The sequence below is a fragment of the Girardinichthys multiradiatus genome, chromosome 15 (genome assembly GCF_021462225.1).
Source record: "Girardinichthys multiradiatus isolate DD_20200921_A chromosome 15, DD_fGirMul_XY1, whole genome shotgun sequence".
In the NCBI taxonomy this organism is placed as follows: Eukaryota; Metazoa; Chordata; class Actinopteri; order Cyprinodontiformes; family Goodeidae; genus Girardinichthys; species Girardinichthys multiradiatus.
The window spans coordinates 38,532,441-38,546,528 of NC_061808.1; the positions used below are offsets into that span (position 1 = coordinate 38,532,441).

General features: G+C 43.4%; 1 protein-coding gene across 1 annotated transcript in view; it reads left to right on the top strand.

Moving 5' to 3' along the window:
- The window catches only part of mdn1 (midasin AAA ATPase 1), a 96,477-nt gene that overhangs the window by 73,222 nt on the left and 9,167 nt on the right, over positions 1–14,088 (top strand). The window contains exons 81-97 of the mRNA XM_047388658.1: positions 97–234; positions 667–857; positions 1,255–1,416; positions 1,515–1,652; positions 2,306–2,441; positions 2,596–2,759; positions 2,881–3,012; positions 3,534–3,675; positions 4,183–4,472; positions 4,571–4,726; positions 5,931–6,032; positions 6,162–6,357; positions 6,442–6,606; positions 6,753–6,904; positions 7,001–7,090; positions 8,992–9,107; positions 9,215–9,389. Of these exons, the coding sequence (XP_047244614.1) occupies positions 97–234; positions 667–857; positions 1,255–1,416; positions 1,515–1,652; positions 2,306–2,441; positions 2,596–2,759; positions 2,881–3,012; positions 3,534–3,675; positions 4,183–4,472; positions 4,571–4,726; positions 5,931–6,032; positions 6,162–6,357; positions 6,442–6,606; positions 6,753–6,904; positions 7,001–7,090; positions 8,992–9,107; positions 9,215–9,389 (2,645 nt within the window). The remainder of the gene's footprint in view (positions 1–96; positions 235–666; positions 858–1,254; positions 1,417–1,514; positions 1,653–2,305; positions 2,442–2,595; positions 2,760–2,880; positions 3,013–3,533; positions 3,676–4,182; positions 4,473–4,570; positions 4,727–5,930; positions 6,033–6,161; positions 6,358–6,441; positions 6,607–6,752; positions 6,905–7,000; positions 7,091–8,991; positions 9,108–9,214; positions 9,390–14,088) is intronic.

Below are 14,088 nucleotides of genomic sequence, written 5' to 3' on the forward strand. Positions count from 1 at the left end.
CTCATACTGCCTTTATTGTTAATGACACATAAGCTTAATAAACTAATCAGCTGTAGACTACCAGTGTAAAAACTTCTGTCCTTGTTTGGTCTGCAGATCAGCAGTCTGCTTTCTGTACGGACTTCTCTGCTGAGCTTGAGGCAAACATCAGTGCCGTGCTGTATGCTGTCCAGAAAATTGTGAAGAGAAGGCAGGGAGAGCAAGAAAGAGAGCAACATGGAGATTCAAACAAAGGTGATAATAAAGTTATTTGAGTCTACAGCGCTTTCTGAAGGAGCAGTGTATTTCTTCCTGTGTAGATCTCTAAACTGAGCCTGGGTTACATACTGTTATCACTTGACTTGGGCAACCAGAACTTCCACATCTTGTCCTCAGGGTCCAAACGGTCTTATGAATCCAGCATCTAGACTATGACTGAGACTATGACCAAACCAGAGCCATAAGATACCTCTGAAGCAAAGCCTCAGATCAGTTTGTGAAGTTTATTGATTTCATTAGGTTCCTGAGGGACTTCTCATTATAAATGTTGTAATATTTCGAGGTTGTGTTTGATTAAAGATGAAGCATTAGAAGAACGTTTTCCATGAAACCAAAAATCAACACAAATATACCTATCTTTCCTAAAATCACCTTTATTCTTTTTGCTTGTGTTGTCTGATGCCTAAGACGGTGCTGAGGAGGACATCGAGAAGCCTGTGGAGGACCTGCTGAAGCCTGGTCACCTGACTCGGCTCCTGGAGGAGCAGCTAGAAGCTGAGGTGGAGGCTCTGTCTGTTGGCAATGTGAATGCTGGAGTGAGCAGGCTGCTGATCTGTCTGAGGAGACACAGAGACTCCTGTCATCCACCACAGCTTCAGGTACCTCCGTGTCTCTGCTAAATGATTCTTTCTCTAACAGGCTGGTTGCATTAAAAATTCATCATCTAGATCAATTTTTACAGTGTTCTGTTTTGTAATTTTCATCGTCTGCTATTTTGGATCTATGCAATAACTATTGAAGTTGTAAATATCCTGTCGAGTTAAAGTTGTGTACATTTTTCTGTTCTATTGGTTTTATGTTTCCGTTTATATTTCCTTGTGTTTCAGTCAATTTGTTTTTTATAGTTAGTTCTACTCCTGGCTGTAGTTTTTAGGTGCAGTTAATAGATCCATCTATAGTTAGATTGGGTAATTATTTGTTTGCAGAATTTGGGTTTTCTTAGCTGTCGTTTATGTTTTGCTGGCTGTCCTGGTCATTGCGGTTCCTGTGTTCCAGGAGGTGAACAGGGCCTGCAGGATGTTGGTCGGTTTTGAGCCTTTGCTGGGAGTTTACTCAGACCTGGTGCGGTACTACCTGTCTGTGTCGGTTGGAGTACACAGAAGCACAGGCAAACTGCTGTCTGTCTTGTCCATCATCTTCACCGACCTCGCCCAAAAGGTACAGACTCAACACAAGTTGCTGATGATTGACCATACAAGCAGTCAAATGGGACGTTGATGAGGAAAATTTACCCTTTGTTGTGGTGTACTTGTCAGGGTTTCTGCCTGCCTCAGGAGTTAATGTCTGATGGTGATGGAGAGGGTGCCACAGAGTTCCATGACTACGAGGGTGGTGGTGTTGGAGAGGGGGATGGCACCAAAGATGTCAGCAACAAAGTTGAAAATGAAGATCAGGTGATGAATTACATTTGTCCTGTTTTCCTCCTCATTCATTGGTTTACATTTACAGTGCTGCAGCCAGGAGCTGAATATCTCGCCAGCAGATTTCTGTTGCCACTTAGAGCTGTGTGAACCTATACTTGCATTAAAATCTGCCAAGTTGTCCGCTCTCAGTAACTGTCTTCACATGCAGAAATACTCAGCCACTTAGAGTGTTACTGAGACAGCAACATGCTTGATGATAGTCTGTCCTACGGACATCAGCTGCGCCTCACACTTGTATTGGTGCACATGCACTGTATGTATACCACAGTGGCGACAATCATCTCCAGGACTTAATATACTCTCCCATTCTGATTCCTTGTGCCCTCTGATCAATTAAGTCACAGGTTGGTATGGAATATGTTTTTATTGAGAAGGGTTACACCCAGGAGCTTCTTAAACCTTTTAACTGAAATATTCCAGATAGCTTATTTATAGTTTAAACTAGTTGACAGCAGGGATAATGTTGGCAACACTTTGTGGAGATTTTTATTGATAAATTTAATTCTGAGCCATCCAGGAAACTCTGCGGTTTGAGGAAGGTAACATCATTTTAGTTGGTGGTCCTTCATTGTGTTCCAGCATGCCTGCATTCAGACTATGTGATCTGCTTCCTGTTCCTCTAGGTGGAGGACACGTTCCAGGAGGGTACAGAAAAGGAGGAGCAGCAGGATAAAGAAAACATTAAGGCAGAAGATAATGCCATTGAAATGTCTGAGGACTTTGATGGACGAGTACATGATGGGGATGAGAATGAAGCTGGTGAGTTGAACTGTAGGGCCAGATGTGTCCTCTTGTTTTAATAAGGAGGTAAAGAATTACTCTCACGGTTTGATTTAAATACTAGTATTTCCTAGCTACACTAACTGCAGATTCTGAACCACATCTGACCTGAAGGTTCTCTGGATTTTTGCAGGTGAAAATGAGGAGTCTGATGAGGAGGATAAAGAGGAGCTTGATAAAAAGATGGGAGACCTGGGAGAAGGTCAGACAGACAATTTGGATGAGAGGATGTGGGGCGATGATGATGAGGAAGTAGGAAGTGACAAGGAGGAGGAGTCTGGACAGGGCATGGATCAGGTACCACCTTAGCAGTACTACACCAGTGATGAGGATATGTATGAAACAGTGGTTTACATGAATTCTTTAATTGAAATTAGCACTAAGACTTCCTGCATGTTGTTTTCTATGGCTTTGTCAGGGGGAATCTGAACTAGTTGCTAAAGAGGACAACTTGGATGCAGCAGATTCCAACACAGAGAAGAAGAGCCAGGATAAGGATGAACAGATCTGTGAAGAGGAGACTGAGAAGAGCAAAGAACAAGGAGATGAGGTGACTTTAAATTACCTAAAGCTGTTCATTAGTTCCTGTCCCTTTTTTCCTCTCTAACATGTTCAGATCAGAGCCTTTGAATCATTCAGGGAGAAATTTAAAGAAAATAAGACAAATCTAAAAGCTGAGCTTTTTATGTCTTAAAATAGGTGACAACAAAATATTTGTTAGAACTGCAGAGATCTCATCCTGTTTTTAGGAGAATTATGCCTGAATTATATTACAAGATAAAACGACAGTTACGTATGTAACTATAGTTCTATGAATCCCGGATGACTGCCAGCGATTCTCTGTCACTCAGAATCCTTGCTTCTGCGAGAAGATTCTGTAGGAACAGGGCCTCGGATGACGTAGGCATATATAGCCGCTGTGGTTATCCGGTGTGTCACGGGTGTGGCTCTGTTGGTATAATTACTCGAACTGCGCATGCGCGAAGGGAACGTTCAGTGCTTTCAGCACCGTCCTCTGGCAGTCAGTAGGGTTGAAATAGAACTCATATCTGTGGTCTTCCTGGTTCCCAGAGAGAGTTTGATGAGAATGAGGTGGACCCGTACCACGGTCAGCAGGATAAGAGACCAGAACCTGAGGCCATGGAGCTCCCTGAGGACCTTAACCTGGACCAGGATGAAGAGGCTGGAGAAGATGAGGAATGCAAGGGTGACGGTGAGGTCTACTGCTGAATGTCTAGCAACAATGATATAAACACACAAGCTTCATCACTACTGGTTCTGAAAACTAACCATTTCTAATCATTTTCTGCTACTTTCTGATGGAACTGACTGCAAGATAACAGTGCAGATGATGATCATGCCGTTTATCACCTGATCTCAGCATAAACCTCACAACTGTAACAAGTGAATTAAGAAAATGTTTTGTTAGAAATCCAAATCAATAGACTTTAAGAGCAGAAAACCATTTGGTTTAAAATGTCTAGGACCATGTGAAGACCTGATCATGTTTTTACAGGAAGATGTTTCCACATTCACCCAATCGCACTCACTAACGCTCACACATTCATACACCGATACGCAGATCGGTAGGCAACTTGACATATGGCTGGAGGAAGCTGGAATCGAGCCCACAACCTTCTGATTGCAAGACATCTACTCTTTCTACTGAGCCAAAATTTAGCTCTTCCTCAAAGTCTTATTTAAGGTTTGGACTTTTCAGGTGAGGACCCATTGGACATTGATGACAAGGCCATGGAACATGAGGTGAAAGAGGAAGAGGAGAGAGGTGGAGAGGAAGGGGAGCCAGGAGAGACTGAGATGGAGGAGAACCAAAGAGATGATGAAAATAATCCAGAACCAAAACCTAATGAAGAGGATGACAAAGCACCTGAGAAAGGGGAGGAAGAGGCTGCTGGAGAAGATGAAGAAAAGGAAGGGGAGGATAATAGAGAAGCACAGGAAGAAAAAGAGGATATGACTGTACCAAATGACAACAGAGATGAACCAAAGGTCTGAGTATAAATCAATATGTGTCAGTGGTATAAGCAGCACAGAAACAATTAACACAGATAGTTTGGTTTTCTGTGTTTTATCATTGGCATTTCCAGCAGGAGGATGAAGGTGAGAAGGAGCATAATGAGCAGCCTATTTTTGCTGAGAGGAAGGAGCATAGTGCAGACGGTCAGACTGGAGAGGAGAGCATTCAGAGTGACACAGCTGTGGAGCTGGCAGGTGCAGCTTCAGAGAGAGATCAGGCTAAAGAGGTAACCATTCCACATGATCATCACACTCAGCTGCCCTTGCACTGACAAGAATCACCTTAATACCCTTAATAAAGGTTGTTTCTCGGTTCAGATACTGTAGAGCATTAAAAGGTCCTGCTTCATGAAACTTGTATGTCTGTGCTGTCAGATTCCTACCATGTATACAAATATTTATCATATACATTTATGTATAAAAAACAAAAAACTTCACATATGAAGGTTGTCTTTCCACAGCTGACTGAGATGTCTGTCTTCCTAAAAATCCTGATCCTCCCTTCAATCTAATATCAAGGTGAAGGTTAGAGAAAAATGACAAATGTACAAAATGTGTATCTCAAACTCTACCAGTGTCCTGTTAAATGGTAAAGTTCATGACAGGTCAGTTAAAAAAGGTTAAACGAGTGTGGCTTTCAAGAAGGGTTGAAGGACAAAGCCCCTTGTCTCCAAAAAGAACATGACAGCACAACTTGAATCTGAACCACAAGGCTTCAGGAAAAATGTCATTTGGACAGATGAGACGGCTATAATGGATGGTGCCATATTTGGAGAAAAGCAAACACCTTATACCAACTGTTAGGTAGTGGAGGACTGACGATTCAGGCTTGTTTTGCTGCCACAGGTCCCGCAACTCTTCTGTATAACAAAGTGTTCAGGAGTCAAATGTAAAGTTGTTTGTCAGACAACTGAAACTTGACCGACCTGAATAATCAACAAGGCCATGACCTCACACAAATGGCAACATGAAAACCTAAAAAGAAAACAATCAAGGTACTTTGGCCAAGTTAAAGTCCAGACTTCCTCCTGATTGACCTGCTGTTTTGGGAGAGAGCTGTGAAGAAAAGGATGCCTTCAAACCTCAATGAACCGAAGCAATGTTTGGAAAAAAGAGTGGGCCTAAAATTCCTGTTCAGTTTGATACTAACAGTCAAGCAGAAAGTGATCAACGAGCATTACTGCTGCTAAATAAGCTGAGACATGTTTAAAACTTAAACTTGGCTTTACAACTCACTTAAAATGTTATTCAACCAGCATTGTTTTATAGTTTTGGTAAATAAAGCTGCAGCAAGTTGTGGAAGTATTGGGCACCATCAGTGCTGTTGTGGGATTGACAGTTTGATAAATGTTGAGTGAAACAGATGACACTAAGGTCTGTTGCTCTGGTTTTCCTGCTTGTTTTTTTTTTTTTTTTTTGAATCATTCTTAGGAGCATGGCAGTGGAGCAGCTGATGCCAGCCAATCAGAGGGCCACCAGTCAAAGCTGACAGCAAGGATGACCTCACAAACACAGACTCAGAGCAAGACTCAGGTACAGCTGCCTCCGAGTGCAAAATCATCACAAGTGTTTCTTGACTTTGTTCATTCTCTCCCATTTCTACATAGTTTTTCAATTTAAAGTATCTTGTCATACTTGTCTTTTATTCGCTGCCTGGTTCAGAGCTTTAAGAGGAAACCCGGCCAAGCAGATAATGAGCGGTCAATGGGGGACTACAACGAGCGCATCAACAAGCGCCTGCGTACCGTGGAAAGCAGCCAAGAGCGCACTGAGAACAGACCGACTGAGGGCCAGCAGGAGTCTGAACTGTATGAACATATCAAACACGGAGATACGGCCTACGACACTCAGACCTATGGTCAGTGATCAGCCACAGTTTGATTTTTGTTGTTTGGATTATTTGACTCTGAACCTGAGGAACCATTGTGATGAATGTTTTCAGATGTTGCCAATTCAGAACAACAAAAAGCAGCAGGACCTCTAAAGGATCAGAATGAAGATGAAAATGATGAAGTTGCCATGGAAAAGGAGGACCAGGAAGAACAGCTCCAGTCTGCCAATGTGGAAGAGCCCGACCAGCTGAACACTTCCAAGTTCTCCCAGAAAGGTGCTGTTTTTCTGGATTTGTTGTAGCACTTGCCACTGCCTGTTATGTTTTATCAGATGTAAACAGAACCAGTCAGAAATCAGCCTTGTACACAAGGCTGTCTTTTCCTCCACATAACTGGCTTCAACTTCGTTGTTGTTGTGCAGGTGTAGAGAGCGGAGATATTGAGATGCAGTGGCAGGACAAGGAAGATGAGAGGCTAAAGGACCAACAACAGCCCAGAGATGAAGAGCAAGCCGCCAGAAGTACAGAGTCTACCATTCATACAGTTCCTGCTTTCCTGCTCAACGCTGTGCAGGTAGGTGACCAACAGCTGCTGTCTCAGGTCTGTGGTACTGTGGAAGCCACAGGTTATTTGTTTGTGAAGGCTCTAACTACAAATATCTTTGTGTAGAAACCAGAGCGAGATCCAGAGGAGCTGAGGAAGGAGATGGAGCTCCAGCTGGACGCCTGGCGTAAACTGGCTTCTGGCACACAGGAGGAGGTGAGGCAGCACTGAAGGCTTTTAACAGTTTATGCATTTAGTTTTTAAACATTTTACTTTTATATGTATGAAAGATAACCATAGTTATCAGTAACTGGCCTGTCCATGCATAACTGAAGCTAGATTTCTGCCTAAACATAATTTCAAAGTGAATTCGATAAGAGGATTGTGTTAGTCCTGGTCATTTTATTGAGAAAGTGGGCAGACTGCACAAACTCAGAGTGGGTCTTAGAACAATAAACAAAGGATACAGGCTGCAATTTGCTCTGCCACCCCTACAGTTCAGAGGAGTGATACTGTCACAGGCCAGTGGCTCTGCAACGTTTTTCCTACAAAAGGAAACATCTTCCTGATAAAGTTGATTCCCAAAGAAAAAAGCTGAAAGGGTTTTTACTGCAGATATTTCCTGGTCCCAAAGAAAGTTGGTCCTTGGTTGCATGCAACTTTAGACCTACAGCCTTGAAACCAGCATTTGAGGACATACAAGTTCAGGATGCTGACACACATGTCTCTCTTGCACTTTCTGCATGCAAACATTTAGTTGATCTCAAGGACGCATATTTTCACCTCCCAATTTATCCACCGCACAGAAAATATCTAAGATTCACATTTGAGGGGACTATGAGTGTCTCATCTTTCCTTTTGGTCTCTCTCTGAGCCCGGGGTGTTTGTGATATGCACTAAAGCTGTAATAACATTGTAGATGACTTGCTGATTGGCGTGCTCGTCTAAGCAGGAGGCAGCAGATCATAGAAGGTTGTTGTCAGAACACATGCTGGATCTGCGCTTCAGAATAAATTTCCATCTCAGAAAATGCCATTTCTAAGTCTGTTTCTGGACTCTGCTCAGGCCAGAGGGAATCTCACATAGGACATATAAACTGCATGTCCCTGTTTTACAGGGGGAATTTTGTGTCCTCCTGACTTTGCTGGGATTGGTGCCCTCAGATAGTCCCACTGGGTCGGTTGCATATGAGAAGAGTCTAACCCTCAGAAGATAAGCTCACACACCCCTCACAGAGTGAGGGTCTCAGCAGCCTGCAGTGTGGCTTGACAAATATGGACAAATATACACTTCCTGACTCAGGGTGTCCTGATGGGATCTGTACAAAGCAGAAAGTGGTGTCCAGATATGCCTCCCTGTAAACCTGGCGGTCATCTTTAAAGGGAATATCAGTGAATTGAACTTAGGCCGCCAACTGTGTTCATTCCATATAAATTATCTGGAACTACTATCTGACATGAAACATTTGCTTCCTTTTTTGAGGGCTCATCATGTGTTAATCTGGACAGACAACATGACTGTGGTGACATACATAAACCAGCAGGGGGGTCTAAGATCCCAACATTTGAATGTTTGTTCACAAGCTAGTCACTTGGAACAGCAGTCATTTTCTGTTGCTAAGGGCCCCATATGTCTCAGGAGTATGGAATCCCTCTGTATGGAGAATGGAGACTTCACCCCAAGGGAGTCAGGATGATCTGGATGCTTTATTATTTTTTTCTGTTTCCTTCTTGAGGGATTGCCACCTTATTGTGGTCAGGGGGTTTGCATGCCTCGGTGACCTTAGAGCTATACCACCAGAAGCATCAGCTTCAGGTGGAGCATCACCTAAGCTGGACAGGTATTAGGGTAGAGGCATAACGAAGCGTAGTCCATTTCTTGGGGCTTGGACACAGTTTATGCCTATCCCATGAAGAAAACACTAATCAAACACAACAATTAACGTGCTGTAGCATAATGTGTACACATCATAGTGCCCCCTTCACATTTCTGCCTCCCCCCTCATACAGTGGGGCCAAAAAGTATTTAGTCAGCCAATGATTGTGCAACATCAGATATGACTGTTTGGAATGTGTGCTCCTCTCAGACTGTCCCCTGCTGGTCTGCTTGTTTTCCAGGAGGCTGCAGCAGCTTCCATGTGGCTCCGGTACCAGGCTTTGACCTCAGCTCTCTCCCAGCAGCTTTGTGAGCAGCTTCGCCTCATCCTGGAGCCGACACAGGCTGCCAAGCTCAGGTCAGTACATACGCTCTTTGCATTAATTTTGTGTCTAGCTTCCTGCTTGTCTTGTCCCTGTGGTGACCTGTGTGTGGCTTTTTTTTTTTTTTTTGGCTGATCCTCAGAGGGGATTACCGCACAGGGAAGCGTCTGAACATGAGAAAGGTCATCCCTTATATCGCCAGTCAGTTCCGAAAAGACAAAATCTGGCTGAGAAGGACCAAGCCCAGCAAGAGAGAGTACCAGATCTGTCTGGCAATGGACGACTCCTCCAGCATGGTTGACAACCACTCCAAACAGGTAGAACAGCCCTGCTACGTGGCCTGATCTGCTCAGACTCTAGAAGACTTCTTATAGCTGGTTGTTGTCGATTAAAAAACATATATAACGTGAAATCTCTCTCAGCCAGTGATAATTAGTTTGAACTCTAATTAGAGGGGATTATGTGGTAGATTAACCCTTAAAAGGGTTAATCTTTTGAGCAGAATTTAGTGCTAAAGTAGAGTTGAGGATACCAAATATGGCAACAAATGGACAAGGTTGCAAATTTACTTAAAGAACATAATAAATAATTGAAAAGTAACTTGACCAAAAATTATATAATTTAGGACAGAAAAAGAACATATGGCCAAGATGACATGGAGAGCCTTTGCATTTATTGCATGTATCCATAACGTCCAGGTAAATCTTAGAAAGCCTAGATTTTGAGAAATGAACCCTATGTATAACTATAAATTGAATCAGACTAAGACGAACACAAGAGAAAGTCGATCAAATTCTGTCAATGCCGTTATCCCAGAGCTCTTTGCTCAGCTGAATTACCAACCCATGCAATTTTAGCACTAGAATCAGCCCTTAGAGTTATAATAAAATTATAAATCTTTGAAATCAGGCCTTTCTGAAGCGGATTATATGCAATATTTTTTTCCCAGGGCTGTTCAGGGGGAACAGAAGGGAAATTTGGGAAACACTTAGAGGCAAAATTCCGAATTTGTAGATAACAAAACAAATGTGTACCAAGTAAATTATATTTGGAAGACAAATTAGCAAAACTATCAAATACCCCTGATGTGTATAGATTTCTTATTTGTTTTATACCTCTATCATACCAAACTGAAAATGATGGATCCGAGGAAACAAATGGTTGTTAGTCAAGGGGCACAAAGAAGAGGCAGCAACAAACTTAAAACGCCTTCTAAATTGAAGCCAAATTTTCAGTGTATTAAGAACAACTTGGTTATTAGTGTATGAAGAGGGTTTTATAGGTAAGGAAGAGAACATTAGACCCGATAATGAGGACCCAGTACAAGAAGATAGCTCCACTCTGCACTAAGGCAAACTGGACAGTTTTAACCAATAACTAATTTGTTGTATGTGAGCAGTACTATTGGTACAGCTGAAAATCAATGCAAGTCCTCAGCTGAGTTTGCATCTTTGCAGTAATGTATTACGAACTCGAGGAGGTTTCCCTTTCCAAATAAAGCCACAAATTAACCTATCCAAGGAATCAAAAAAGTTTTTTGGCAGAAAAAGAGGAATGGACTGAAATAAAAAAAGAAATTTAGGTAAAATACTCATCTTGACGACATTAATCCTACCCAAAATGGATAGAGGAAGATTACGCCAACTGTGGATATCAGAAGTTGTGTTTGTAATAAGAGGGGAGAAGTTAGCTGAGAAGGAACATGTCAAATTTATACCAAGATACTTAAATTTTGTGGGACTAAGTTTAAAAGGAAACTCAGTGTTGAAGACCACAAGCAGTCGTATTTATAGGAAAGCATTCACTTTTCTCCAAATTCAATTTATAGCCTGAAAAGGAGATAAAATTATCTAAAATACAGAAGACATTGGGGATAGAAGTAGCTGGATTGGATACATATAGCAAAAAATTGTCTGCATATAAAGACAATTTGTGTTCTGTACCATTTCGAAAAATCCCACCAAATGAGGAGGATGCATGCAATGCGATGCACAAAGGCTCAATTGCAATGGTGAAAAGTAAAGGCGACAGAGGGCAGCCTTGGCGTGTTCCACGACCAAGAGGAAAATAATTGGAGTATATATCATTGGCATGGACACTAGCTTTGGGAGATGTGTAGAGAAGAAGAATCCAGGAAACAAGTGTATCACCAAATCCGAACCTCTTCAAAACCACAAACAAGTATTCCCACTCCACCCTGTCAAATGCATTTTCAGCATCGAGGGAAATTACTATCAGAATCAGCTTTATTGCCAAGTTCGTACATACAAACAAGGAATTTGACTCCGGTACACTTTGCTCTTTGTTTTTGTTTTTGTATTACAGAATATACATATTTACAATATACACATATATAATAAAAAGGTGCATTTGCAACATCTGTATGCTGTTGTTTTGTACTCTATTGAATGTTCAACAGAGAAACAGCCTGGGGGAAGAAACTGTCTCTCTGGCGGCTGGTTTTAGTGAACAGTGCTCTGTAGCGGCGGCCTGAAGGTAAAGCTCTGAACAGTTTATGTGCAGGGTGTGTGGGGTCTGCAGAGATTTTAGCAGCTCGTTTCCTGACCCTAGACCTGTATAAGTCCTGGATGGAGGGAAGGTCAGCCCTGATTATTCTCTCTGCATTTCTGATTCTTCGTTGCAGTCTGGACTTGTCCTGTTTTGTGGATGAGCCAAACCACACTGAGATGGATGAAGACAGGACAGATTGAATGATGGTAGTGTAGAAGATGACCAGCAGCTCCTGTGGAAGGTTGAACTTCTTGAGTTGCCTCAGGAAGTACAGTCTCTGCTGGGCCTTCTTACGAACAGTGTCTGTGTGTGAAGACCATCTCAGGTCCTCAGAGATGGTGGTTCCTAAGAACTTGAAGTGGTCCACGGCCGATACAGTGTTGTTGAGGATGGTGAGGGGGGTGTATGGGGGTGGTGTTCTCCGAAAGTCCACCACCATTTCCACAGTCTTGAGTGGGTTGAGTTCAAGGTAGTTCTGACTGCACCAGTGTACCAGCCAATCCACCTGCTCTCTGTATGCAGACTCATCACCGTCCTGGATCAGTCCAATGACAGTGGTGTCGTCTGCAAACTTGAGGAGTTTCGCGGATGAGTCCGATGAGGTGCAGTCATTTGTGTACAGGGAGAAGAGGAGTGGGGATAGAACACACCCCTGGGGGGCACCAGTACTTATTGATCTGGTTCGGGAGAAGATGCTCCCCAGTCTCACCTGCTGCTGTCAGTCTGTCATGAAGCTGTTGATCCACTGACAGGTGGAGGCTGGGACGTTGAGCTGGGTGAGCTTCTGGTGGAGGATGTCTGGTATGATGGTGTTGAAGGCCGAGCTGAAGTCTACAAACAAGTTCCTGGCGTACGTCCCTGGATGGTCGAGGTGTTGCAGGATGAAGTGTAGACCTAAGTTAACAGCATCATCTGCCGACCTGTTTGCTCGGTAAGCAAATTGCAGGGGGTCCAGCAGGGGACCTGTGATGTCTTTCAGGTGCTTCAACACCAGCCGCTCAAAGGATTTCATGACCACAGATGTCAGGGCTACAGGCCTGTAGTCATTTAATCCTAGGATGGTGGGTTTCTTGGGCACTGGGATGATGGTGGATCGTTTGAGGCAGGAGGGGACCTCACATTTCTCCAGTGATTTGTTGAAGATCGGAGCGAGTTGATTTGCACAGGCTTTCAAGCATGATGGGGAGACATTATCAGGTCCTCCAGCTTTCTTTGTTTTCATGCGCTGAAAGAGCCTATTTACATCTTCCTCGGAGATCTTTAGTGCAGGCAGAGGATCTGAAGGTAGGGGGTTGGTAGCTTTGTGGGAAGAACTTGTTCCTGAATGAGATGTGGAGGGGATGATTTGAGGTGTGAATGGCTTCTTGTCATGTCTGCAGTAGAAGCTATTCAGACGCTTGGCCAGGAGACAACTCTGTTCAGGATGGGTGGGGGGACTCCTGTAGGCAGTCAGGTTTCTCAGACCGGTTCACACAGCTGAAGTGTCACCAGTAGAAAGGCTGTTCTTAAGCTTCTCACTGTAGCTTCTCTTGGCTGCTTTGATCTCCTTTGTTAGTCTGTTCCTGGCCTGCCTGTACCGCGCCCTATCTCCACTGCTGTGAGCTTCTAACTTTTCCCTGTGCAGATTCCTGAGGTGTGGAGTAAACCATGGCTTGTTATTCCCAAAGGTGCAGAAGGTCTTGGTCTACATACACATGTCCTCACAGAAACTGATGTATGATGTCACCACATCAGTTAGTTGGTTTGGGTCAGTGGCTGAGGTTTCAAAAAGAGTCCAGTCTGTGCATTCAAAGCAGGCATGCAGCATCTGCTTTGATTCATCAGTCCACTTCTTAACAGTGTGAACCTTGGGTTTGGAAGCTCTTAGTCTCTGTCTGTAGGTTGGGATGAGGTGGATGAGATAATGATCCGAAAAAACCCAGAGCAGCCCTGGTAACAGCATGATATGAGTCCTTTAAAGTTGTGTAAGTTGTATGTTTTTGTCTCTGGTGGGACACTTAATATGCTGTCTGTATTTGGGGAGCTCATTGGAGAGGTTTGCTCTGTTAAAATCTCCAAGTATTATGATGAAAGAGTCCGTGTATTTTTTCTCCAAGTCTGTAATCGGCTCAGCAAGATGTTTTTCCGCGGCAGAAGTGCAGCCATGCGGTGGAAAATATGAGCCAATTATAAACGAGGAAAACTCTCTCGGTGAATAAAACGGTTTACAGGTTATGGAAAATGACTCCAGATCCGGACTACATGTTTTTCCCAGCACTTTTATGTCTCTGCACCAACCTTCATTTATATAAAAGCAGATTCCGCCTCCTCGCCACTTCCCCGATAGCTCCGCGCTGCGATCCGCTCTGAACAGCTGGAAGTCCGGCAACAGCAGTGCGCAGTCCGGGATGTTTCCACTCAGCCATGTCTCGGTGAAGCAGAGAATCGCTGATCCGCGGAGGTCCGTGTTTTTACCGGTGAGAAGAAGCAGCTTGTCCATCTTGTTGTTTAGAGAGCGGACATTTG